General features: G+C 41.0%; 1 protein-coding gene across 4 annotated transcripts in view; it reads right to left on the bottom strand.

The window, feature by feature from the left end:
• The window catches only part of MAP3K7CL (MAP3K7 C-terminal like), a 45,623-nt gene extending 35,427 nt beyond the window's left edge, over positions 1-10,196 (bottom strand). The window contains exons 1-3 of one of the 4 annotated variants that reach the window (XM_040227684.1): positions 9,818-10,196; positions 9,230-9,283; positions 7,649-7,757 (exon numbers count right to left, since the gene is read on the bottom strand). In XM_040227684.1, coding sequence (XP_040083618.1) covers positions 7,649-7,757; positions 9,230-9,265 — 145 coding nt within the window. In that variant the 5' untranslated portion in view covers positions 9,266-9,283; positions 9,818-10,196. The other 3 variants (XM_040227692.1, XM_040227706.1, XM_040227697.1) reach the window with 3 other exon arrangements.
• Between the last annotated feature and the right edge of the window lie 16,746 nt (positions 10,197-26,942).

Below are 26,942 nucleotides of genomic sequence, written 5' to 3'. Positions count from 1 at the left end.
AGGCTACAGTCCATGGGGTCGTAAAGAGTCAGACACGACTGAGCGACCTGACTTTCACTTTCAGCTTAGAAACATAGTCACTCACTCAGAAACATGTGTTCCAAGAACTCTTTGGAAATACATTTATTTCTCAGCACACCACTAAATAGAATTTACCTCTCCCTTTCTTCTTTCCTACTCTATGAAAATGTATCAGAACTAACTTTCCTTCATCATTTCCCAGGACCACTAGGGAAGCCATTTGCTGACAGGAGCATTCATTTTCTTATTACTTGGATTCCTTCTTTCCTTGCTTGCACTCAGTCGTGTCTGACTCTCTGCGACCCCGTGGACTCTAGCCTGCCAGGCTCCTTTGTCCATGGAATTTTCCAGGTAAGTATACAGGAGGGGTTTGCCATTTCCTCCTCCAGGGGATCTTCCTGACCCAGGGATCGAACCCTCGTCTCTTGTGTCTCCTGCATTGGCAGGCAAATTCTTTACCATTGTGCTACCTGGACCCTACCTCCAAATGGGTAATAAAGTAAAATTAACCCCAATGGCCTGGCTTTGAATCCTTTCCCATTATTTATCAGCTGCTTGATTAGAGTGCCTGCATGCTAAGTCACTTCAGTCATGTCCAACTCTTTGCGACCCCATGAACTGTAGCTCACCAGGCTCCTCTGTCTATGGGATTCTCCAGGCAAGAACACTGGAGTGGGTTGCTATGTCCTCCTCCATGGGATCTTCCCAACCCAGGGATCAAACACATGTCTCTTCTGTCTGCTGCATTAGCAGGTGAATTCTTTACCACTAGTGCCTCCACAAGTTATTTAACCTTCCTTAGCCAACATTTCCACTTCTGTAAAATGGGTATAATAACATCTTTTCAGCAGAGTCATCACTTGGACTAAATTGATGAGATAGTACAAGCAAAAGCACCCAGGAACTCCATAAGCATTCATTTCCATTCTGATCTTTTCTTTACAGCCTTAAGCAACAGATTCCAACCAATAAATCCAGCTACATCTCAAAAAATCTTCACCTGGTATCAGAAGCACGAACTCAAAGGGGTTATCGATATTGTATTATAGATTTTATAGTATTTATTAAGTTCTACTAGGGTTCTCTACTCTGTGCTCTATAGATCTGGGATCCCCAACACCTGGGATCCAAAGCCTCATGACCTGAGATGGAACTAATAATAATAGAAATAAAGTGAAATAGAAATAAATAGAAATAATGTGTTGTGCTTGAATCATCCCAAAACCTACCCCTCCTTCTGTGGAAATATCATCTTCCACAAAACTGGTCCCTGGTGCCAAAAAGCTTGGGGATTGCTCCTGAAAAGAATACAAATATAGGAGATCACGCCCCCACTTCTAAGAGCTCGAGTGGTTTTCAGCTGATTGTTGTCAGCTCATGCAGAGATGAACTCAAAGTAGGGTCAGAATTGGGACAGAATGTAACTCAGGAAAATGCAAAGAGACTCACCCAGCCCATGTCCTCAAATGCCACCCTTACCAAGTTGGCTGGTAGAATTCCCACAGGAACTTGATCCCTAGGCTTCCTACTGATTCCCCCATGGATACGCACAAACACACCGAGAGAGAATAAAAGGGTCAGTCTTGACATTTACTTATCGCTTAGCATGAATGAGGTTTTCCAGAGTCTTTCCTGAAAACAAGGATTGAAATGTGAAGAGAAGGGAGTATGGAAACTCTGGGACCCTGAGGAGGAAAAGAGAAATAACACCAAAAGATACCAACGGTAGAAAAAGTCAAAAGAAGAAAACAATGACAAGAGACACTTCACCTGTATCATAATTTTGCTGAGACCTAGTTTTGCATGTGTAAAGCTTGCTTCCAAAGAGACCTTCGTATAATATGCAGTTAAATTGGATTCAAAGATAGTTGTTTCAGCTACTCCACATAATTCCCACTGCCATACAAAACACCCAGTTTGTCGGGACAAAACAGTTTACATAAACAGAGTGAGTCTTGATTTTAACTAAATGTTTTCTAATGAAATCATACCCAGATTTAAAATAAATAAATAAATAAACGTTGAAAGCTATGAGCTTGGGCTTAAATTTCTGACTCTAAATAATAAGTATCTCTGACTATAATAAGAAGAAATTTTTTTTAACTCCAAGGCCTAGATTTTCTTTAAAAGTGTGCCAGATTTTGGCTCCACTGAAGATAAGGAAAATTCTCAAGTAACTAACATCAAATCTGCATGTCCATCAGACTCTAAATTCTAATTGGAGAAGGGCCAGGTTATTCTCCCTAATAACCCAAGAGATGTGATCCATATTTCTCTTCTGCACATTTTCTGTTGAGGAAAACTGACTCCGTGAAAGTCCCTATTTAGAAAGTCAACTCAGAATTCGAAGTTTGGAGGCAATACAAGTTATATCATTGGTTTATTAAAGACAAGCATTGCTGGGAATTTCCTTGCAGTCCAGTGGTTAAGACTCCAAGTTTTCACTGTACAAGGCCAAGGTTTGATCTCTGGTCTAGGAACTGAGATTCCCAGATCCTACAAAGCCACAGGGTACAGCCAAATAAATAAATTTAAATTAAATTTTTTAAAGATTCTTTTTTTTTTTTTGATGTGGACCATTTTCAAAGTCTTTATTGAATTTGTTGCAATATTGCTTCTGTTTTATGACTTAGTTTTTTGGCCCAGAGCCATGTCAGATCTTAGCTCCCTGATCAGGGATCAAACCTGCACCTCCCGAATCGGAAGACAAAGTCTTAACCACTGGACTGCCAGGGACGTTCCAATAAAATATATTCTTAAAAAAAAAAAAAAAGACAGACAAGCATTGCTGCCTCTGGCAGTTATGGTTAGCTAAATGTTACTTAACAAAGCATTCTAATGTTAGGCTAGAAATGGTGATTGTATTTTAAAAGGTTTTTTTTCCCCCCCCTAAAAATGGACTTCATTTAACCCCTTGGAGTCCATAGTCTTTTTGGAGACTTGTGGCTCATTTTGCTATCAACGATCAGTTCCCCATCTCCCAGGCCAGTCTGTCGGCAAGTCTTGCCAACCCTTCCTTCAAAATGTAGTCTTGAATTCAGTCATCCCATCCCATTCTCTAATCCAGGCTTTCACCACTTTATCTGTGTGCCATGATAAGAAGCCTCTTCCATTCTCTCATATCCTCACATTCCAGGCTATTTCAACTGAACACTTACCATTTTCATCATATTACTCCTTTGCTCAAGAATTCTTGACACTCTGCTGCTTCTGATCAAAACAAACTTTTTCATTGCACTCTGAAGATTGACTTGGTAATGCTAGTTTACTGCTATCTAAAACAAAGCGAGCGACTGAAGAACTGCAAACAAACTTTCCACACAAGACTCCAGCAAAATGCCCAGCTCAGAGAGGGGCTTAGTAAATGTCAGGTTACTCTTCCACAGTGCAGACATCTACTCCAGTTGAAGAGAGTTTAAGCATTTCCTGAACAAACTGTGCGCTTTTGCTAATGATTTCTGTCTGAAGGAGAAAAGAAGAGTTGTCAAAAGATGTGTTGTTGTTGTTGACTCACTAAGTCATGTCCGACTCTTTGCGACCCCCTGGACTATAGCCTACTAGACTCCTCTGCCCCTGGGATTTCCTAGGGGCAAATACTGGAGTGGGTTGCCATTTCCTTCTCCAGGGGATCTTCCCAACTCAGGGATCAAATCCGCATCGTCTGCATTGCAGGCGCATTCTTTACTGCTGAGCCACCAGGGAAGCCCCAGAAGATGTGTAGCTTCCTTTTTTTACACCTGGTTTCCAGAAATGGTATCTTTCCTACACTATCTTTCTATACCCTACCTGCTTTCAAGCCCATGATGACTATCACATCTTCCAAGAAGCTGTACCCATCTCTCTGGGTGACAGACTTTTCCCCCCAAATCTCTCTGCCTTTTAAAACCCATAGGAGATCTCATTGTACTTCTCTGTGGCACAGCCCACCAGACTTTGACAGAGTACTAGAAATACAGAAACTACGTAAAGCTCATCTAATTAATAAGAGCAGAAGCAGAGACACCCACAATCCACCAAGTGGATAAGGAGTCGCTAAATAGTTGCTGCTCATTTATCCTATAAACTCTACCTTGACATGAGGTAGAAGTGTGAGATGTAGGTGAAACATACAGCTGGTTCGTGGTTTATGCTTTGCTTAATTCTCCAGAATCAGTCATCATTAACACAGGGGCTAGTTTAGTCCTTAATTCATATCAAACATGACGCTAAATGGTTTATCTACATTGCTGTTATTGTTTCAGTCACTAAGTCAGGTCTGACTCTTTGCAACCCCATGGACTATAGCCCACCAGGCTCCTCTGTCCAGGGGACTCCCAGGCTAGAATACAGCAGTAGGTTGTCATTTCCTTCACCAGGGGATCTCCCCTACCCAGGACCAAACCCACATCTCCTGCACTGCAGGTGGATTCTTTACCACTGAGCCACCTGGGAAGCCCCCTTTATCTATATAGTGTTATTTAATTCTTCCAACAACTCTATGAGTTATTACTAAACACATATGGGAAACTGAAGTTCAGAAAAGTTGAGTGACTTATGCAAGATCACACAGTGATGGAAACGAATCTGGAAACCACCCCTCACTAGTTCCAAAGCCCTAGGCCCTTCACTTTTACACTAAATTGTCTCAGAAAAATATGAAGAAAAATAAGAGATGACTAGAGGAATAAGCACTGCATTAGGCTTATGAGAAATGAACAAGTCAACATTCATAGACTAAGATGGCTCCTTTTCTCGTGGACTCTCCTTACTCCCTACAATAAATTCAGTAATATGGAATTACTTTTTAGAAGCTTACTTGGTTTTCTCACTTATTATAAATGAGATGTTTTCCTTTGTTTCCCCCCTACATGTGTGGTCTATAGACCACATGCACTGGAATTCAAAAGGCATGCACAGTGCGTGTGATGGCAAGTGTTGCGTGGTGTGACACTCCACACACTCCTTACTCAAGAATTCAGAGGGAGTGTCCCCAAGTGTCTGCAAAGCATCCTTCTGTACTCTTGTAACTTCAGGTGAATTGGGAAATACAGATTGTTGGACTTCAGTCGGAACTTACTGCAGTAGGACTAGGGCCATGGAACATACATTTTTGATGAGTGCTCTCCAATGATTATTTTAAGAAAGATCGAGAAACAGGGAACTCTAACTCCTCTCTTGGATTCTCTAATTAGGTGCCTTTTCTAGATCTATGCGAATGCATTGATCTTTTTTAAAATTTAATTTTAGAAGATTGTTCATAAAACTTCATAACCATCCTTCTGTAGGGGTAAAAGGCAGGAATTACTTGAAATAAATGACAACCCTTATTGGAAGCTACCATATCAAAAAAAAAAAAAACCATGAATTTCAGAAGTGGACATTCTTGGGACATTTGAAAGAGACTGGAACAAACCAATCAAAATTGACTGATGAAAAATATGCAAGAATTCTCAGTGCTCAAAAGATGATGGTAAATTAATTACAAGTTGTACATCTTGTATTTTCAAGGAAGAATCTATTCACGCAACCCAGAGAGCAAGGGCCTCCTCTCTCCATGGCTCTTTTCTGTACATAAATTTTGTTAAAATGAAAATGAGGGAACATTTATTTGTGTCATCTCAAATTATGACATAAGCATACTATTTAGAACAAACAAGCTTTATATACTACATTTTCTCTGGAACTCTGTTGATTATAACAGTACTTGTCTTGCTCGTGTGGAACACAAGCACAAGGTAGAAAATTGTACATTTGCTTTCTGCCTGGAGTTTGGGTTTACATGTGTCTGTCCTGAGAGCCAGCCAGTCAAGCACTTGTTATTCCTCAAAATCTTGCATTTATGAAATGCATAAAAACAGAAGGAGCTTTTCTTTTTTTGTTGTTGTTTGGTTTTTCTTTTTGTTTTAACAGGAGACTTTATTCTTCAGAGCAGTTTTAGGTTTATAGATAAATTGAGTAGAAAGTATAGAGAGTTCTTACAGACTCTTTCTCCCTACACACGTAGTTTTTTTTTTCTTCTTAGAGACGCAGCTTGGAATAATGGAAAGGGTTTAAACAGTCCAGTCCAGGGATGTGAGTTTAAATCATAACTCTGTTATTTACTAACAGTGTGGTCTCTGGACTTCAATCTTTGTCTCTGCAAATTAAGCATACTAATAGGTACATAGCATGGTTATTCCAAAGATCAGAAATAGTATAAATGAAAGTCTAATGAGAAGACAAATGCAACTGATAGTCATTGTCATTTCTAAGTTAGGATGGGTTGATTGGCCAGCTGGGAGGATTTCCCTTCACCATTGTCTTTCAGGGCAACACTGAGTGGGAATACAGCATAACAGCAGCCACGGGGAAAGTGTCAGAAGAGTAAGTGATGAAGAATCAAGGCTTCACCTCTTTCACCTGTAGAACGAATCCGCCACTGGGGGCTGCACAGTCTAGGAACCCCAGGGTAATTGTCACCACCATAATCATGCAATCTAGTAAAGTCTGATGGAGGAGGAAATGTCAACCCACTCCAGTATCCTTGCCTGGAAAACTCCATGGACAGAGGAGCCTGGTGGGCTGCAGTCCATGGGGTAGCGAAGACTGAGCGACTGCACGCACACAGTCAAGTCTGAATGGGCTGTGTAATGTCAGCCATCACAGAGCCCAGATCCTTACTCTGTATTACTTTGTCCTCTTTCAATCATTACTTTTCAAAGTGTTCCTTCCTCCAGGAGCACCATAAGAAAGAAGGAAGGAAGGAAGAAAAGGAGGGAAGGAAGGAATCAATTCTCAGAGGATCTAAGGTTTAAATGATGATGTGGTTTAAAGTGTATGATTATGTGACTTTAATGGATGATATTAGACTGCAAGCAAAAGCTGATGCCAGTGGAAGAAACCCAAGCCTTCCCTTCCTCACATCTGTGACCTCACACCACCTGGGGTCCCCTGTTAAAGGAGGTGCAACTGAATATGCGTGTTAAGAGGTCACTGAAGGAAGCCATGACACAGGGCTCTAAGTATGGCAGCCTCACCTCAGACCGAACTATTTCAAGAGGGTCCGCCTCACCTGTCCCATTCATCACTCCCGCTGGAGTCTGTTTATTTAGCCGGAAGTGTGGGAGCACCAGTGAGAAACCAGCATTTGGAACTGGGCTTCAGGAAATGCTACTCGAACCAGGACAGTGATATTTTTATCTTACCTAGCCAACTGCCAGCTCTTAGTACACGTTTCCTCATGCAGTTTGAACAACGACATAATTTGCTCTCCTTTGAAATTGCTATAGCTCCATGAATTTTATAATAAAAGAAAGTGAAAAAGAAATGTGCTCCAACCACCCAAGCTTTGGATATGGAAATATCACCAGAGGGATTTCTGGAAGCCACACTTCAACAATTCGTGATTAAAAAAAAAAAATCATATTCCCCATCACTGGGTCATATCAGGCATTCTCTTTTTTAGGTCATGCAGCATGCAAGATCTTCGTTCCCTGACCAAGGATAGAACCCGTGGCCCCTGCAGAGGAAGTGCAGAGTCCTAACCAATGGACCACCAGGGAATTCCCCAGGCATGCATTTTTAAATACCCTTCATGAAAAAGATGATGGTAAGAAGGCAGCGGGTGGGGTGGTGGTAGGGGGGCTCTTTTCCTCAGAGCAGAGCATACCTGCGGCATTGTCGAGGCTGAAGGCAATGCGTACTGGCTTATCTGCAGGTACCCTGGCTGTGCTGATCATGTGGGCACCTGAGCCTTGGCCTTCCTCTGGGTCTTCCAGCTGCAAGGACAAGACAGAGCCATGGTCACTTTATCCAACATCGTCCCAAGAGCCCTTTGAAAATTAGAAAAGAAAATTAGTAAGCAATGTTTTCTTATTTTAAAGCTGTTTCTAGCTCCTAGCTTCCTTTCCTTACACCTGCTCCACTTAAAATTCTTTTTCTGGCTTATAAAAAAAAATTTCCTTTAGAAATACATCTAGAATGAGATTTACAGGATGGAGCAAAATCTCCACCCACCTCACTGTTTTTAATATCCCCTATACTGACCCATCCAGCCCTGGCCCTTTGAGGTCTTACATAGTGCTTTATTTTTAATTGAGGGGGATAATGAATCTTAATAAGGCATCAGACAGCTCTTCACACTTAGAAGCCTAAATTGGATCTGAATTATTGATCTGGGAGTGGTAACAAATGAGTATCATATCATGGAATTATTTCAATGACTACTTAATTATTTCAATACCAAAGACTACTTAAAGACATTCCCCCGTTATATTATGAATAGTATGTGCTTTAAATATCTGATTAACTACCTATAAGTCTATCAAACGTTTCTAAAATAGATATGATAAAAGCAAAAGACAACATACAATATAAGCAAAAGAAAATCCTAAAACATCCTTACGCATACTCCACCCCACCTACTAAATTATCATTGAATTAATAAACTAAGATAGAAATGAATGGAAAAACAAACTACAGATAAGATGGATTGGGGTGGGTGAAAATATATGAGTATTTCTTTGTTAAAATAAGAGAATGTAGCCCAAGTACATTTTAACAAAGATATTTGATCGTTTTTATTCAATGGAACTAGGAAAAGATGTTATTATAAATACACAATATCTTTGTCATTTAAACCCATATATTTAACATCTCTATTTTCAAGCATCCCCCTAAGCCCTCTATTTTCCTTCTCATGGAGACAGTAAACCAAAAACTCTGAACGATATTTTAAGGAAAACGTTTCTAAAAATGGCAAAATATAAATCATCTATTTACCCATCCTTAGTGAGATTCTGGGAACTGCTGTAGCAGGGCATTTTCTCACAGCAAGGTTTCTGATTCTTTCCCATAACTTTTCTCTATCTAAAAATAGTGTTCTAGAAAACTGAATTTTGTTTTCATAATTATTTATAGTCAAAGCAAATGCATATATATATATGTATGTATATTTAGACATACATACATATGGAATCATCTTACCCAGTACATGAAAAGAGAACAGGCTTATTATATTAAACACCTAGTATAGCTTTGGAGAAAAACCAGCAACTGTTTATCACCCAGTTAGAATCATACTTGGCCCATTCATTTAACACTACAATAGCAATGAACCGTAAAGCACTCCAAGTCATGTCATTCTAAGTTAGAAAAAAGTATTAACATGAAACATTCGACTCAAGAAAAGGGTAATATAAAAATCACTGTTACTTGACTCAAAATTTGCTTTATCTTAGCTCTGACATACATTTGTGTGTAGTCTCGTCTGGTTAGAATCAACCATCTCGTTAGCCACCTGTTCCTAGGGAATAGAACAGACTGTCTCAAATTAAACAAAACAAACAATAAAAATCCCCTTAAAGTTGCAGCCAAAAGAAAAAGTCTTATCATCACACCCTGTACCATCACCAAACCATATTATCGGAACATCTGAGGGTGAAAAGCTTCACTCCTCCTTTGGCTAAATCTCCCAGTGCTTTCTTGCACCATTTCAGAAACCACAAGGGGTGGAAATTTGCCTCCGGGGGTTTTGTAGAGAGATCCCTGGCAGGGTTTCCAGCCAAGGGGTGGGGGAGAATGAAATTGATCAACACAGCTAATTAGAGCCCCTCCCCTCCACACAACAGGAGAACATCTGTCTGCCTCCCAAAGGATGGCGGGCGGCAAAGTTGGGTGGATCTGGAGTTCCACACGGTGTCAGCCCCTGCACCCACTTGCCTTTTCATCACACCGCCTGGGGGAAATGGGCTGATTCCTCCTCGGGGCGGTAGCAGAGCTTTGGTGAAGTTGCTGGTGCTCTGAGCGTTTCGTTGGCCTTTCACACCTGTCGCCTTACCTCACTTAGTCGAGTGTCTGGACTCGTGTAATCCAGGGCCAGCCACTGCCTTGGCCGGTCGCTGCCTTTGTGGAGTGGAGACCTAGTGGCAGTCCAGGCTGCACCTGCCACATAGCAGCGTGACAATCTGAGCAGCAGTGACAGCTGGGAGGGCGGCTCGCTGCTACCTGCTGTCCCCCAGACCCCGGCGTCCCACGGGGCCTCTCCCTGTTCCGCTTCCCTCCACGACCCCTCTCTCCTTTCCTTGCCTCTCCCGCAGCCAGGATGTTGTCATGCTTCTAGAAAAAGCAAGCGCAAAAGAAAAACCCTCCTCCTGTCAAGAGGCATTGATAAACAGCAAGTTGCGGAGTGTCCAAATGTTTTAATTCATTAGTCCTGGCAAACCTAAAATACAAACAGACTTGCTTCACAAGACAGGAATGTCTTCAGCGTGACCCAATTGGTGTCTGTGTCTATTCCAGCAAACGGGCCGGGAGAGCATGACTGCAGTCAGCAAAAATGTTTCGGCCGCTCCAATCGGCTCCCCGGGACCCGGCCAACTTGGACGGGCCATCGGCCGACTCAGAGGAGATGATAGAGCGATGATTCCGCGTAAGAACGTGAGGGCTGAGGTTGAGCTGCTGTTGGGCTTGATGACTTGATCTCATCTACGATGCAACTAACCGCGCAACAAGAGTCAATGGTAAACAGGCTGGGAGAGTTCAAACTGTCCAAACTTTTTAACAGCCATCAACCTGGAGGTCAGAAGTACTTCAGAAGAGTCGGATGTTGGAGTTTAAGTGATGAAAGATAAACAAATATTAGGAGGATGCACCAAAACAAATATTGTATATTAACACGTATATATGGAATCTAGAAAGGTGGTACTGATGAACCTATCTGCAGGGCAGCAATAGAGATGAAGACATGGAGAACACACTTGTGGACACAGTGGAGGAAGGAGAGGATGGGACAAATTGAGAGAGGAGCATGGAAACATAGACATTACCATATGTAAAATAGATAGCCAGTGGGAATTGGCTGTATAACACAAAAAGCTCAGCCTGATCTCTGTGACAGCCTAGAGGGGTGGAATGGGTGGGAGATGGGAGGAAGGTTCAAGAGGGAGGGGACATATGTATACCTGTGGCTGATTCATGTTGCTGTATGGCAGAAACCAATATAACATTGTAAAGCAATTATCCTCCAATTAAAAATAAATAAAAAAAGAGAGAATGTACAGACTGGGAGAAAAATCTTTGTAAAATACATACTAGGTAAAGGACAGATATCCAAAACATAAAAAGAACTCTTACAACTCAGCAACAGAAAAACAATCCAGTGGGCAAAATCTCCGAATAGACATCTCACAAACAAAGGTATACAGACAACAAATAATCATGAAAAGATGCTAAATACGATATGTTGTTAGGAAATTGCAAATTAAAGCAAAATGAGATACCCTAATAGATACGCTATTAGAATGGCTAGGATCCAAAAAAAAAAAAAAAACTGGCAATGCCAAATACTGATAAGGGTGAAAAATGATGTGGCCACTTGGGAGACAGTTTGGTAGTTTTCTACAAAACTGAACATATTCTTAGCATATGATCCAGCATTCACACTGCCTGGTATTTACCCAAAGGAACTGAAAACTTGTGTCCACACAAACATTTACACACAGATGTTTACAGCAGCTTCATTCATGATCGCCAAAACTTGGAGGCAAACAACACATCCTTTCATAGGTGAATGGCTAAACAAACTGTTGTATATCCACACAATGAAATATCAGTCAGTGATAAAACGAAATAAGTTATCAAGCCACAAAAAGACACGAAGGAAGCTGAAGTGTGTATTGTTAAGTGAGAGAGTCCAGTGTGAAAAGACTGCATACTGTATGATTCCAACTACAAGGCATTCTGGAAAAGGCACAATTACAGAGACGTACAAAGACCAGTAGTTAATGATGTTTGGGGAGAGGGGAAGAGGGGTGGAGAGGGAGAGGGGGATAAATAGATGGCTCGTGGGGTTTTAGGGCAGTGAGACTATTCTGTATGACACTCTAATGATGGATTTATGTCATTGTACATTTGTCACAACCCATAAAATGTACAACACCAACAGTTACAAACTACAGACTTTGGTTAATAATAATGTGTCTATACGGACTCCTCAATTGTAACAAATGTACCATACTAATGCAAGATGTTAAGAATTGGGGAAATTAGGGGAGGAGAAGTGGAGGGAGGAGATAGATGGGAGCTGCATGATTTCCACTCATTTTTCCGTGTAAACTTTAAATTGCTCAAGAAATGTTAAATAAATAAGTAAAAGGATATAGCAAGTTTCCTTGCTCTAATGAATAAAAGGCTAATTTGTTATGCTATACACAGTGTGTGTGTGTGTGTGTGTGTATGCTCAGTTGTGTCTGACTTTTTGCGATCCCATGGATCGTAGCTCACCAGGCTCCTCTGTCCATGTGAGTTCCCAGGTAAGAATAGTGGAGTGGGTTGTCATTTCCTCCTCCAGGGGATCTTCCTGACCCATCTCCTGCACTGGCAGGCAGCTTCTTTACCACTGCGCCACCTGGGAAGCCCAGGAACAGTAATAAGAGGTATAGATGCAAATGATTAAAAGCATTCACATATAAGCTGATTTGCATTTCTAACAGCAAATCTTTCCAGAAATTATTATACTGTTTGATGTTATTTTATGGAAACATCATTTATCTACTGCATTAAAATTTATCAAAGAGTCTTATCCAAGAGGTTCATCCTCATCTTCCCAATAATCCTATGAAATAAACATGGTCAATCCTGTCATCTATTTAATGGATGAGCAAACTGAGACTCAGACGATTTAAGTAACAGGTTCAAGGAGAAATGATCATTATGGAATAACGACCCAGGAAAGATTCAGTTTCTCTCATTTTGGGGCTTCCCTGGTAAAGAATCTGCCTGCAATGCAGGAGACCTGGATTCCATCCCTGGGTTCACGCTATTTCCACTGTACCAGGAGGCACTCTGTATGAAAGATCAGATTGGGTTGTTTTGTTAACAGTGTCTGACTCTCGAACTTCCTTGATGGTCCAGTGGTTAAGAAACCATCTGCCAATGCAGGGGACACATATTCAATCCCTGGTCCTGGAAGATTCCACAGGTTGCAAGGCAGCTAAGCTTGTGCATCACAGCCGCTGAGCCAGCGGTCAAGGCCTATGGGCCACAACTACTGATCCCATGCACCTCGAGGCTGTGCTCTGGAATAAAAGAAGCTACCTCAACAAGAAGCCCACACACCCAAAGAGTAGCCCCCACTCACCTCAACTAGAGGAAGCCCATGAGCAGCAACGGAGGCCCAGGATGGCCAAAACTAAACAAGCAAATAACAATGTCTGACTCTCAACTTTGGGTCTGAAGGAGACGAAGGTATGGTCTAGCATCTAGGTTCCCCCGACAGCATCTTTACCATGACACCTAAGTTCAACCTCAAGGAAACTGCAGTTTGTGGATCCTGTGTGCGCTGATGAGGAAGTAGATACCAATTCTGCACTGGCTCCCAAATCAGGGAATCAGTAACTGAAGGCATCTGGAGTCCAGTGAAACTGACCCTTCATAATGGAAGGACTAGAAGGAGGTAGCATCTTCTTCCTCTGCCCTGATCATCAAAGCCCTTGGCGAGCCAACCAGAGAAAGAAAAAGGCAGTTATACACTAGACACAACAGAAATATCACCTCTTATGATGTTGTCAAAAGCACCTGCCAGACGTAGCATAGGTTTTTATACAGAGAATTCTCCAGCATCTTCATAGCAGTCCGGGGGACCACCTGTTGTGTGGGCTGCTATGTCCAGCTACATTCTCATGACATTAGCAGCGGTGTGATGATGCCCAGTTGGTAAAGAAATACAAAGGAAAAGACGTCATTAAAGGACAATGACAATCACAACAAAGGAACAAAAAGACTACATCGAAATATTCTAAATGTGCTCTGTCCAAGCCCAATCACGCAAATTCAAGGCTTTAAATAATAATATTCACCAGTTCTTCTGTTCCCATGGGAGCAGTGATGTATTTCTTGGCTCTTTATCTAAACACTTCCAAGAGGGTAACAAATCTGAAACCCAAGTGAAATCCCTTCCCACAATTGTAACCCAAAATAACTACATGGTATTTTAAGAATTCAATAGAAGTATACTAATTCAATCCAGAAAGAATAGGGTGTGTACCTCAAAATATCAACAGATTAGCAGTATGTCTCTGGCTAGGAGCAACATGTAAAATTTTTGTTTTCTCCTTTTCAGCAGTAAATGGGTTTTTATTGTTACATGGAAAGTTATTTTTTGTAAGGTTTTTTGTTTATTTACTTTTTGGTTGTGCTGGGTCTTCCTTGCTGCTTGAGGGCTTTCTCTAGCTGCAGCGAGCGGGTGTTACTCTGCGTGCGGTGCGCAGGCTTCTCGTTGCAGTGACTTCTCTTGTTACAGAGCACACGCTCTGGGCACATGGGTTCAGTAATTGTGGCACAAGAACTTAGTTGCTGCAAGGCTTGTGGGATCCTCCCAGACCAGGGATAGAGGACCAGGGATCAGAACTGTATCCCCCTGCATTGGCAGGCGGATTCTTATCCACTTGGTACTACCAAGAGAGTCCTGGAAAGTTATTTTTAATAGAAATCAAGGAGATTTTCAAATAATGAACCCTTGACTTGCTTCTGAATTGTGGTTTATAATACACACAGCAGCTCAGGGTACAGACTGTTGTCATAATTAATGTGATCTCAATTTCTTGATACAATTCAATAGGCATCTTGGGAAGACTTGGTATGTACCAGGCTAGTATTTCCCCAAATTCCTCATTCCGGGTTCATGCATTTTAAAAATACCCATTCCCATGGCTCTGCCATGGCTAGGATTGGGTTCAGGGTTTTATAAATGTTAACATTGAACATTTTAAAAATTTTAAAAATGTAAACAAAAATTTTAAAAATTTCTGTGCAGCATTTAGAGAATGGCTTAAAAGACATTTTCATCAATAATTTAAAGTTAGCTTCCCCCTGCTATCTGACATATGCAACCTATAATCTCCAAAAAAGAAATGGTTCATGATAGTGAAGTAATTAATCTTCCCTTAAAACCATCAGTCAGTAATTTTTTCGGTAAAGGATCAAATAATAAATGTCTCACACTGAATGAACTACTGTGATCGCTGCCACAGCTACTCAGCTCTGCCACTGTAGCACAGAAGCAGCCACAGACAAGATGTGCTTGGGACTTCCCTGTGGTGCGGTGGATGGCAGTCCACCTGCCAATGCAGGGAGCACGGGCTCAATCCTTGGTCCGGGAAGAATCCGCATGCCAAGGAGCCGTTAGGCCAGTGCCCCACAACTACGGAACCTGTGCACCTAGAACCCATGCTCTGCAATGAGAGAAGCCGCTGCAGTGAGAAGCCTGCACACCACAACTAGAGAAAGCGTGCATGCAGCATCGAAGACCCAGCACAGCCAAAAATAAATAATGCTATTTTTTTTAAAAAAGAGCTATTTGAACGGAGGGCCTCCAACTTGATTTACAAGAGCAGGAAACAAATGGACGTATCTGGGTTCCAATAAAACTTTGTTTACAAAAACAGATAGCAGCCTAGATTTGCCCCACAGCCACAATTTACTTCCCAGTTGGCACTAGTGGTGAAGAACCCGCCTACCAACGCAGGAGACATAAAGACACAGGCTCAATCCTTGGGTCGGGAAGATCCCCAGGAGGAAGGCATGGCAACCCACTCCAGCATTCTTGTCTGGAGAAACCCCACGGACAGAGGAGCCTGGCAGGCTACAGTTCCTGGGGCTGCAAAGAATTGGACACATTGAGCATGCAGGATATAGTTTACCAGCTCCTGCCTCACCTCACCGCAATCTGAAGCACCAGGAGCCCGCTCCCCACAGTGGCAGGAGCAGTCTCCTTGGAGAAAATTATCTCTTCATCCCTCCAACTCCATCCCCACAAAAAATTCTTGTATGTCAGACTTTTCTTCCATCAATCACACAAAAGCCCCCAAGCTCCTTCTGAACCCTACTGTTCTATAATATAAAGGACTGGTACATCTGCTTGAAGCAAACACGAGGGAATAAATACTTAAGTAAGCAAAAAGGTACAAGGATTTTAGCAGGCTGCTTTGAGCTAGTGAATGCAAATCTGTTATGAGATGCAGCACAATAAAGCTGTAAAGGAACTTCCTGATGGTCCTGTGGCTAAGACTCCACACTCCCAACACAGGGGGCCTGGGGTTTGATCACTAGTCAGGGAACTAGATTCTGCATGCCACAACTAAGCCCCAGCAGAAGCAAATAAAGAAAAAAAAAAAAAACAAAAAAACTGTGTAGGACTCCCCTGGTGGTACAATGGATAAGAGTCCACCTACCAATGCAGGTTCGATCCCTGGTCCAGGAAGATTCCGAATGCCACAGGGCCACTAAGCCCTAGCTCTACAGCCCACGTGCCACACTTGCTGGGCCCACCTCCTGCAACTCCCGAAGCCCGTGCTCCTAGAGCCTGTGCTCCTCCACGAGAGACGCCACGGTGAGAAGCCCTTGCATCGCAACAAAGAGCGGCCCCCATTTGCCACAGCTAGAGGAAGCCCGGCGAGCAGTAAAGACCCGGCGCAACCATTAATTAATTTAAAAAAAAAGAAGAAAAGCTGTATAGATTTGTTACCAAGTCCAAGCTCTTCACCCCATGACAGGCCACTGAACTGGAGATGAGGTGTTGGGGCAAGGAATAGAAGAGGGCAGATAAATGTCTCAGACTAACCCTCTTATTGGGGTCTGGAGGTCACTTTCTTTTACAGATCAGAGATGGGAAGAGGTGAAGAAACAAAGTAAAAAGGCCATTTATCTTGCAAATATCTCCTAGGATGGCAAGCCTCAGGCAAATGATGTGTTCATTTCTTTCTTCCTGCCATCCACAGGCATACAGGATTCTGAACAAAGGCATTTTAGTTTAATGTAGAGGGAGAGGACTCTCTGAGGCAGGCCATTATATATGATTATAATGACAAAGGTTCGGGAAATTCAGTTCAGTTCAGTTGTTCAGTCATGTTCGACTCTTTGTGACCCCATGGATGGCAGCACGCCAGGCTTCCCTGTCCATCATCAATTCCTGGAGCTTGCTCAAACTCATGTCTATCAAGTTGGTGATGCCATCCAACCGTCTCATCATCTATCGTCCCCTTCTCCTGCCTTCAATCTTTCCCAGCATGAGGGTCTTTGCCAAAGAGTCAGTTTTTCACATCAGGTGGCCCAAGTATTGGAGCTTCAGCAACAGTCCTTCCAATGAATATTCAGGACTGATCTCCTTGAGGATGGACCCGTTGGATCTCCTTGCAGTTCAAGGGACTCTCAAGAGTCTTCTCCAACACCACAGTTCAAAAGCATCAATTCTTTGGTGCTCAGCTTTCTTTATAGTCCAACTCTCACATCCTACATGACTACTGGAAAAACCATAGCTTTGATTAGACGGACCTTTGTTGGCAAATGCTACGAAAAGCAAGCCAAAAAAAAAAAAAAAAAACCAGTTCCGACAAAGAGTCAGAACTGGCTTTTCCCTGTAACAGATTCAGGAGGTTAGATTCTTCCCTTGGTTCACAGGACTGAGAGTGGAAGGGTGAGAAAGCATCCTGGGGTCCTGTGTATGCGGTGAGAGGGTCTCACACAGTTGCTCTTTTGCGTGGTCCTTTCCTCCGCTCCTGACCCTGGTCAAACCTCAGCTAGGATTTCCCTTGGCCCCAGAGAAGCCTGTTTGTGATCCTTACTTGCAGTGATGTTGCCATTCCTTCCCAAACCTGCTTGTCTGGGCAATATAGCGGAAGATCATCGAGTGAAGATGGGAGCCCCAGAGCAAGAATGAGGTGGCCCTCCTCCAAGAACTTCTGGTCGTGCACTGTCACAATCTTTTATTTTAAGGGTGACTGGGAGCCACTTGCCCAGTCCAAGTTCACTGCATGGTTGAGACAGCAGAATGACCAACTCTCTATCATTTTTGTATCATAAAACTCGAGAGAGGCATTAGAACTAGAAGCACTAAACCGCTCAAAAGTGTCCTGTTTCTTGGGGTTGGTGTTTTTCTCATGGAAAGGGACAGAATATATGCAGTGTTTTTTTCTTTTTCTTTTTTTTGATTGGAGGATAATTGCTTTACAATGTTGTATTGGTTTCTGCTGTACAGCAAAGTGAATCAGCTATAAGTATACATGTATCCCTCCCCTCTTGAGCCTCTTTCCCACTACTCAGTGTTTAAGAGCCAGGCTTCCTGGGTCCCCAACCTGGCTCTGTCTCTTGCTGATGTGGGACTTTCATAAAACTAGTTAACAAATCTGTACCCCAATTTTCCCAAGAATGGGGAATAACTATAGTGCCTATCTTACTGGCGATTTTGATGATTAAAAGATAATATAAGGAAAGTAATTATAACAATGCTGGAAAGATAATAAGCACTATATGAGTAGAAATTATGGTTTCAAGGGGGCAAAATATAGGGAAAACCAACAGCACTGGAAGACTTAGAAGAGCTAAGTTTGAATTATGATTCTGCCTTCAGAAAGCTGTGCAAATTGAGACCAAACACTTCTGAGACTTCGGTGTTTTCACTTATGCCAGTGGTCTGCAAAGTTTTGCTGTAAAGGACCAGAGAGTAAATATTTTAGGCTTAGGAAGCCCTATGGTCTCTGTGGCATTTACTGTGGACCCTCTGAATCCATGCATGGATTCAACCTCTGTGGCTCCTTGAATCCACGGATGTATAGTCTGGAGATACAGAACTTGGAGATACACAACACTGCACTACACTATTTCATATAAAGGGACTAAAGCATCCATGGATTTGGCCATAGGGCTTGCTGGAACCAGTCCACTACTGAGTAATGACTATGCTCATCTCTGTCATTTCTATCATGGAAAGCAGCAATAGACAAGATATAAATGGATCGATGGATGCCAATACAACTTTATTTACAAAAATAGTAAAAACAGGCTCTTCTGTGTTTCCATAAAGCTGTATTTATAGACACTGAAATTAGAATTTCATACAATTTCCAAATGTCACCAAATATTATTCTCTTATTAATGTTTGTCAATGATTTAAAAATTAAAAAAATATTCTTAGCTCATGGACCACACCAAAACAGGTAGTGGGACAGACCTGAACCAAGGTCCATAGTTTTCACACTATTAACCTATAGAATTAGCCAACAAGCAAGCACAGGAAAAGTTAAGTTTTCCCAAACTGGGATAATATAGTGTAGGTGTTGCAGGAGGTTGGGGGCTATTCCTTTGCCTTCCAACCTCATATAGAATTTGAATGGATTTATATTATAAGCTTATATATAAAACCATTCAAATTACAATATATAAGCTTATATAAGTTTATAACAAAAAACTATTCAAATTCTGTATGAGGCAGCTCAGACAGTAAAGAATCTGCCTGCAACTCAGGAGACCCAGGTTCAATCCCTGGGTCAGGGAAGACCCCCTGGAGAAGGGAATGCCTACCCACTGCAGTATTCTTGCCTGCATAGAGGAGCCTGACAGGCTACAGTCGCAAAGAGTCAGACACAGCTGAGTGACTAACACTTCACACATACTATTTATAGTTGGCTAGGTTTGATTTGGGCTTCCCTGATGGCTCAGTGGTAAAGAATCCACCTGCCAATGCAGGAGACGCGGGTTCTATCCCTGAACTGGGAAGATCCTCTGGAGAAGGAAACGGTAACCCACTCCAGTATTCGTGCCTGGGAAATCCCATGGACAGAGGAGCCTGGTGGGCTACTGTCCATGGAGTTGCAAGAGAGTCGGCATGACTTAGCAATTAAACAACAGATTTGATTTACATGTTCCCATTTCTAAAATAACTAAAATAACATCAAGCTCTTGGAGAGAGAATGAAATTTCCTTTAATATTCTTGACTATGAGAAGTCATGTTGATCTTGTATTTCAACATTTGCATCTTTTCTAAGAACACAATCTGGAAGGATTGCTGAGACAAAATTTTAAAACTTGTTACTATAGAGCAGATAAATTTAGTTGATCATTTTCATGTTATCTTAAAGAAAACAAAAAGTTATTGTCTGTAAAATTCCCCAACAGGCAAGCCACTCCCCTCTTTTACACAACAAAAGAGTACTCTCATGCCAAACACAGCAATAGCAACACCATCAAACATCCAGACAACATTCAAAACTTCCAGTCTTCTCACAAATGTCTCATATTATTTTTTAGCTTATTGTTTATTTTTAATCAAGACCCAAACAAGTTTCAAATATAGAACTGATTGTTACTTTTATTGCATTTTAAAAAATCTCTAAGTACCACTGCCAACTAATTTTGGGCAGTTTATTTGTTTTCAAAACCATAGTTTCCCACAACTGTACCTCCATCGTGTCATTTATCACACTTCTCTGTCTTCTAGATTACTTGTAAATCGACAATGAGCTCGAGAAATTTGATCAGGTTCAAACTTGATTTTGTTTTTTGCAGGACTACTTCATAGGTAGTGAATATGTGTGTCTTCTATTCTTAAAAGAAAACATTCTCCAATATTAACTTAGATGATTTTGATAACAATGTTACTTAAGGACAGCCTAAAACTGTGCAAGCTTCTTAAGAACTCTTTATTTAAAGAGTTTTAGAGTTATAAAAGTTTATGAAGCTGCTATAAAACTAGGTTTACAAATTGAATACAAAGTACCAAAGTTAAACTACAATTTGACCACATTAATTTAACATGACAGATTGCTTTCCTGAGAATAAGCAAGTGCACACAGCTTGAACATAGGACTCTTCACTCTCTGGTACTGGTCCATTAGGGTTCTTCCTGTCCACATTGCCACATGCAGGACACTTGATTCGTTGTGGGACTTTCCCCTCTGTGACCTGCTTTGAAACTCATGTTTGAGTGGTGTCCATGACATCCTTGGCCTTTGTGCATTATTTGAGAAAAATGCTGAACATCTGGCATCTGTAAATGTTGACCTCCTTTTTTGTTCTAACCACAACTGCTTCTTTTGTATCCTATTAACCCATGAACACAAGTCTGTTAAAATTTAAAGGCCTAAAGAAATGTATCCTGAGTGGCTTTCACACATTTCTCAAATGAGCTTCAATTTTAAGGTCACAACTTCACTAAAATTATTAAGGAAACTCATTGAACTGTTTCTAAAAATCCCAAACACTGAGCTTCATGATCCATTAAATACAGTGCCTTTCTGCCCTTTCAGTGTATGTCTTCACTTGGAGAGCCTTCTAGGCAGGAGAAGACCAAAGGCCAGGCAAATCTCCCATGAGAATGAGAGGAAAGAGAAAACAAGTTTTAGATTTAAATTAGTCTTCTTTTCATTGCAAGAGTCAAAAACTAATGCAATGTTGGCTTGGATAACACAGAGTATTTATGGGCTCATATCACTAGGAAATCCAGAAGGCTTTTTGCTTCAAAATGGATTTATCCAAAAGCACAAAGACATCTGGTTATTTTCAATGTATTTGTTAAGACTTCTGTCCTTTACCATCCAACATCCCCTCTGTCACATTTCCACACTTGAGTGGAGATGGAGCAGTTGTGAAAATTTGGCTAAATGGAAATTGCATTGGGACTACACTTACCATCCATATATTTATGTAGTTCTCTGTCTCAGTATAAAGTGTGTTACTGGTCAAACTAGTGTAGAAATCACTTCCAAGATAACCCCACTGCCCACTGGGCCAACTCATACAGTTCACAGATGTAGGGCCATCAGTCAGTTTATGTAATGAATATGTTCTAAAGGACATTCGTGATTTTGTAGCCTTTATTTCAAACAGTACTTTATGAACTTCAAAAGCTACTAATTAAGATCCATTCATACATATGCATGGCTGAATCCCTTCAGTGTTCATCTGAAACTATCACAACATTGTTAATCGGCTACATGCTGTGTTATGCTTAGCCACTCAGTCGTGTCTGATTCTTTGTGACCCCATAGACTGTAGCCCACCAGGCTCCTCTGTCCATGGGGATTCTCCAGGCAAGGATACTGGAGTGGGTTGCCATTCCCATCTCAGGGGATCTTCCCAACCCAGGGATCGAACCCAGGTCTCCCACATTATAGGCGGATTATTACTGTCTGAGCCACCATCAGCTATACCTCAATACAAAAAAATTTTTTTAATTGTTAAAAAGATCCACTGTGTGGATCACAATAAACTGTGGAAAATTCTGAAAGAGATGGAAATACCCAGACCACTTGACCTGCCTCTTGAGAAACCTATATGCAGGTCAGGAAGCAAAAGTTAGAACTAGACATGGAACAACAGACTGCTTACAAATAGGAAAAGGAGTACGTCAAGGCTGTATATTGTCACCCTGCTTATTTAACTTCTATGCAGAGTACATCCTGAGAAACACTGGGCTAGAAGAAGCACAAGCTGGAATCAAGATTGCCGGGAGAAATATCAATCACCTCAGATATGCAGATGACACCACCCTTATGGCAGAAAGTGAAGAGGAACTAAAAAGCCTCTTGATGAAAGTGAAACAGGAGAGTGAAAAAGTTGGCTTAAAGCTCAACATTCAGAAAATAAAGATCATGGCATCAGGTGCCATCACTTCACGGGAAATAGATGGGGAAACAGTGGAAACAGTGTCAGACTTTATTTTGGGGGGTTCCAAAATCACTGCAGATGGTGACTGCAGCCATGAAATTAAAAGACGCTTACTCCTTGGAAGGAAAGTTACGACCAACCTAGACAGCATATTAATAAGCAGAGACATCACTTTGCCAACACAGGTCCGTCGAGTCAAGGCTATGGTTTTTCCAGTGGTCATATATGGATGTAAGAGTTGGACTGTGAAGAAAGCTGAGCATAGAAGAACTGATGCTTTTGAACTGTGGTGCTGGAGAAGACTCTTGAGAGTCCCTTGGACTGCAAGGAGATCCAACCAGTCCATTCTAAAGGAGATTAGTCCTGGGTGTTCATTGGAAGGACTGATGCTAAAGCTGAAACTCCAGTACTTTGGCCACCTCGTGTGAAGAGTTGACTCATTGGAAAAGACTCTGATGCTGGGAGGGATTGGGGGCAGGAGGAGAAGGGGACGACAGAGGGTAAGATGGCTAGATGGCATCACCAACTTGATGGACATGAGTTTGACTGAACTCCGGGAGTTGGTGATGGACAGGGAGGCCTGGCGTGCTGTGATTCATGAGGTTGCAAAGAGTCGGACATGACTGAGTGACTGAACTGAACTGAAAAAGATCCGTAGCTCTGTTTCTAAAGAAACTTCCAGGTAAATACGGTAGCTTCAACATTTTTCTGTTTTCAAAATCCTTCTACTAAAATAATAAACTTTAGCTGTTGTATTTTTTGTTTGTTTGGGCTTTTGTTGTGTTTTTAGGTATAAATGCATAAGGTAGTGGAGAATGGGAAAAAAGACAATAGAAACAAAATTTTGTGAGCTGGAAAGAAAGTGGGAAAGTGGTAAGAGAGAATTATTAATAGTAGCCCTGAGAAGGCTGAATCAAACTACAAGCAGGGAAGGCTGAGTATCAAAGCAGATTACACTTCTCAGAAAATGAGAAAAAAAAAAATCAATCAGTAGTCAGAAAAGTTTTTGTAGTGCTCACAAATGTCACTGGAGACTGCAAGGAAATGGAGGTAGCCTTCAATATGGCAAGGAGGAAGCTTGAGCCCTGCAGGGTTGTTTTGTTTGTTTGGGTTTTGATTCTTTATTGTAAGTCAAAGTCCATGTAAAAGTGAGATAGCAATTAGGATGTTGAAAGATCCCCGTGTTGACTCACTCTCGCCTAGAGGACAGCTTTCAGCATTCAGTCTTGGTGTCAATTTTGTACTCTTACAGATCAAGGCTATCTCTGCTGTCACCTCCTCTGCATAATCATTCTACCTTTGGTATTCCCAAAGCTCTTTGATCATTTGCATGTAAAGCACTTAGCTAGTGTGGTGCTGCTCCCAACTCTTTCCTGGTGGACCCACTTCCCTTTGGTTACAGGGAGACAACTGAGTTTACCCAAAGGGCACAGTCACTTTGGGGTTACACTATTCCTGAATAATGTCACAAAGACCGATAGCTTAAGAAGTTACAGCAATCACCTAAATGAGAAGCTGTTGGTAGGTAAACATTTTATTGTGGAGGTGGTGGTGTTTAATTCATCAAATCAGCAACTCAGACTTTGCTATCAGATTATCAGTTTGGACATACTCCATGTTTTCTGAGGCAGGGTCAAAAGTAAAGTGACTCCAAAATGCAGAAGTAGGGAGTATAATGTGGTTCTAGCCATTCACCTCTTTGTGGAAAAAGTCACTAACACAAAGATAGAAAAAAGAGGAATCTAGTTCCATAAATTTTATCAAACTGTTTTAGTAACCTTTTCATCTCCATTCTGTCTTTATCTCATTTAGCCACATTGAGATTGCCACTTCATATTTCGGAACAACAGTTTCTCATCTGTAAGGGAGAGATTTTAAATTGATGCTCTAAAGTTCCTTACAATTATATATATATTTTTTCATTTTAAGAAATGGAACAACCCTTAATTGAAAAAAGAATTATTCAGAATTCCTTCCCTAGTTTTGATTCAGTAAAGAGTCAACTGGGGTGTAATGAACCAAAAATATATTTACAGCAATTGTCAAGAAAAGAACAGAAGGGAGATAATCCCTCTTCTTTTTCCTGTTGAAGCCAGTTACCAACAACACCCCCAATTTTACTGCCAAACTCCCTGAGTCATCAGATATTTCATACCCGAGCAAAATCCATTCAGTCCTTGATTATACTGTGAACCCTGAGGACGTCCGGAAAAGTGACAAGGAAGAGATCACATTTGGTTCATCAAAACATTTTACAAATTAAGCCATGACATCCTAAAATAGTGTATTAGAATCACCCAGCAGGACTTCTTCCTGAAAGCATGCAAATGCACCCTCTTTGTTTAGAAGTGGAGTGTCAATTACTTGTGCAGATACAAAAATGACTAATAGCTAAGGCCTAATAAGACACCTGTCAATTTCCCTTTTTTTAGCTTAGCTACTTTCAATTCATGAGAGTTGCTCAACACAGACAGCATTTTGCTGACAGTTCTGAATGTGCCTGAGCAGTGATAGCATTCAGACTAAAATGGAGCTTTCAGCTATTTCCATCCCCTTCTTAAAAATACATTTTAAGAATTACAGTATTAACCACAAATGAATGGCTGCCCAGCCTCTCAAATGAGATACAGAAATAGCATTGTTAAGCCCATCAGAGAAGGAGCAGCTTCCCATCATTGCTCCAGCTAAAGGAGAATGAAGATTTCCTAGAAGAGTCTACAAATAGAAATTGACATTTTCCTGGAACAGACAAATCCCAGTGAAGGACAGGAGATTATCTCCTTTCGAGATTGGAGAATATGTTAAATATAAGAAATCTATCAATAATTAGGACAGTGTTCACAAGTGCTTTTGTGTATGAAAGGAGAGCTTGCTTTATTAACCAACGAAAAATCTGTTCCAAGGTTACCATGACCGAGATAAGAATCAAAGGGTTACTTCATGGGTTGTGAGATTAATCCAAACAATTCAAATTAGACAAGTCTGTACTATAGGGCCCTTTCTGGTCTGAGTTCCGGGAAAATGGCAGAAAAACACTCTTGAACAGGAAAAAAAGTAAATTGCTTTAAAAAGTCCTCTGGACTAAAAACTAAATAAATAAGTCCTCTGGACTAACTATAGCTAATTCATACTTTGAGTGGTAAAATTATTTATATATTCAAAATCTTAAAGAATTCTCTTTAGACCCTAATTAGCATACTTTTAGAATTCTCTTTCCACATTTAGATTCTGAAACTCACAATGAAGAATGACATTCCCTTTTTACCAAGAAAAAGTAAATGAAGATGAATCAGAATATCAACTGAATAGTATTTTGTACTCCATTTAGGTTTTCTTTAACTAAGATCTTAAGAAAATTTTATCTGCCATTGATCTGAGATGTTTTAATAATTTTCTTTAAGGGCACATTAAGAATAAAAAATAGAATAATTTTAACTAGGACTTTCAAGTTGTGTCTACATGGGCAGTGAGAAAGAAGAATTGGGATACATGTAATTATATTACTAATGTTAGAACTAGAAGATTTCTTTTGGCTCACCTAAATTATCCCTTGATTTACCCCATGAGAAAACTCATGTGTAATTTATATTTATATCTACATTTATCTTTTTCTTAATTGGGGTATAGTTGCTTTACAATGTTGCCTTAGTTTCTGTTGTGCAGCAGAGGGAACCAGCTACACATACACATGATTCTCCTCTTTTTTAGATTTCCTTCCCATTTAGGGTACCACAAAGCATTGAACAGAGTTCCCTGCTGTGCACAATAGGTTCTCATTAATTATCCACTTTATACATAGTAGTGTGTATATGGAGAAGGCGATGGCACCCCACTCCAGTACTCTTGCCTGGAAAACCCCATGGACGGAGGACCTGGTAGGCTGCAAGTCCACGGGGTTGCAAAGAGTCGAACACGACTGAGCGACTTCCCTTTCACTTTTCACTTTCATGCACTGGAGAAGGAAATGGCAACCCACTCCAGTGTTCTTGCCTGGAGAATCCCAGGGACAGGGGATCCTGGTGGGCTGACGTCTATGGGGTTGCACAAAGTCAGACACGACTGAAGTGACTTAGCAATAGCAACAACAGCAACAGTGTGTATATGTCAACCCCAATCTTCCAATATCTTCTTAAAATAATTCATACTCACAAGTTTCATTCATATTTTGATAGCAAGATTCCAACATCATTTTCTTGACTCTTCTAAATTATTATGGCTTAATAAGGTAAGAATCCCATGTCTTGTCCAATGACAAAGTTGGTATATCTTGAGGTCTATTCTAGAGTTTTACAGCACTTTATTTAAATAAAGAGAACAGAACAAGTAAATGAAATAAAACTCATGAGCTACATATTATCACTACCTATCACTGTGCAGGGAACGTAAAAGTCGTTAAAAAAATGCTGATTGAATGAATCTCACTGGAGAAAGCATGGAGTATATTATTAATAAATAAATTAGGCAGGGAACCATAGGACCTGGTGGTGAAGAAAATGGCAACCCATTCCAGGATTCTTGCCTGGGA

The sequence above is a fragment of the Oryx dammah genome, unplaced genomic scaffold, assembly GCF_014754425.2.
Source record: "Oryx dammah isolate SB20612 unplaced genomic scaffold, SCBI_Odam_1.1 HiC_scaffold_2, whole genome shotgun sequence".
Classification (NCBI taxonomy): Eukaryota; Metazoa; Chordata; class Mammalia; order Artiodactyla; family Bovidae; genus Oryx; species Oryx dammah.
The sequence above is the reverse complement of the archived record's forward strand: the minus strand, read 5'-3'. Positions and strand labels throughout refer to the sequence as shown.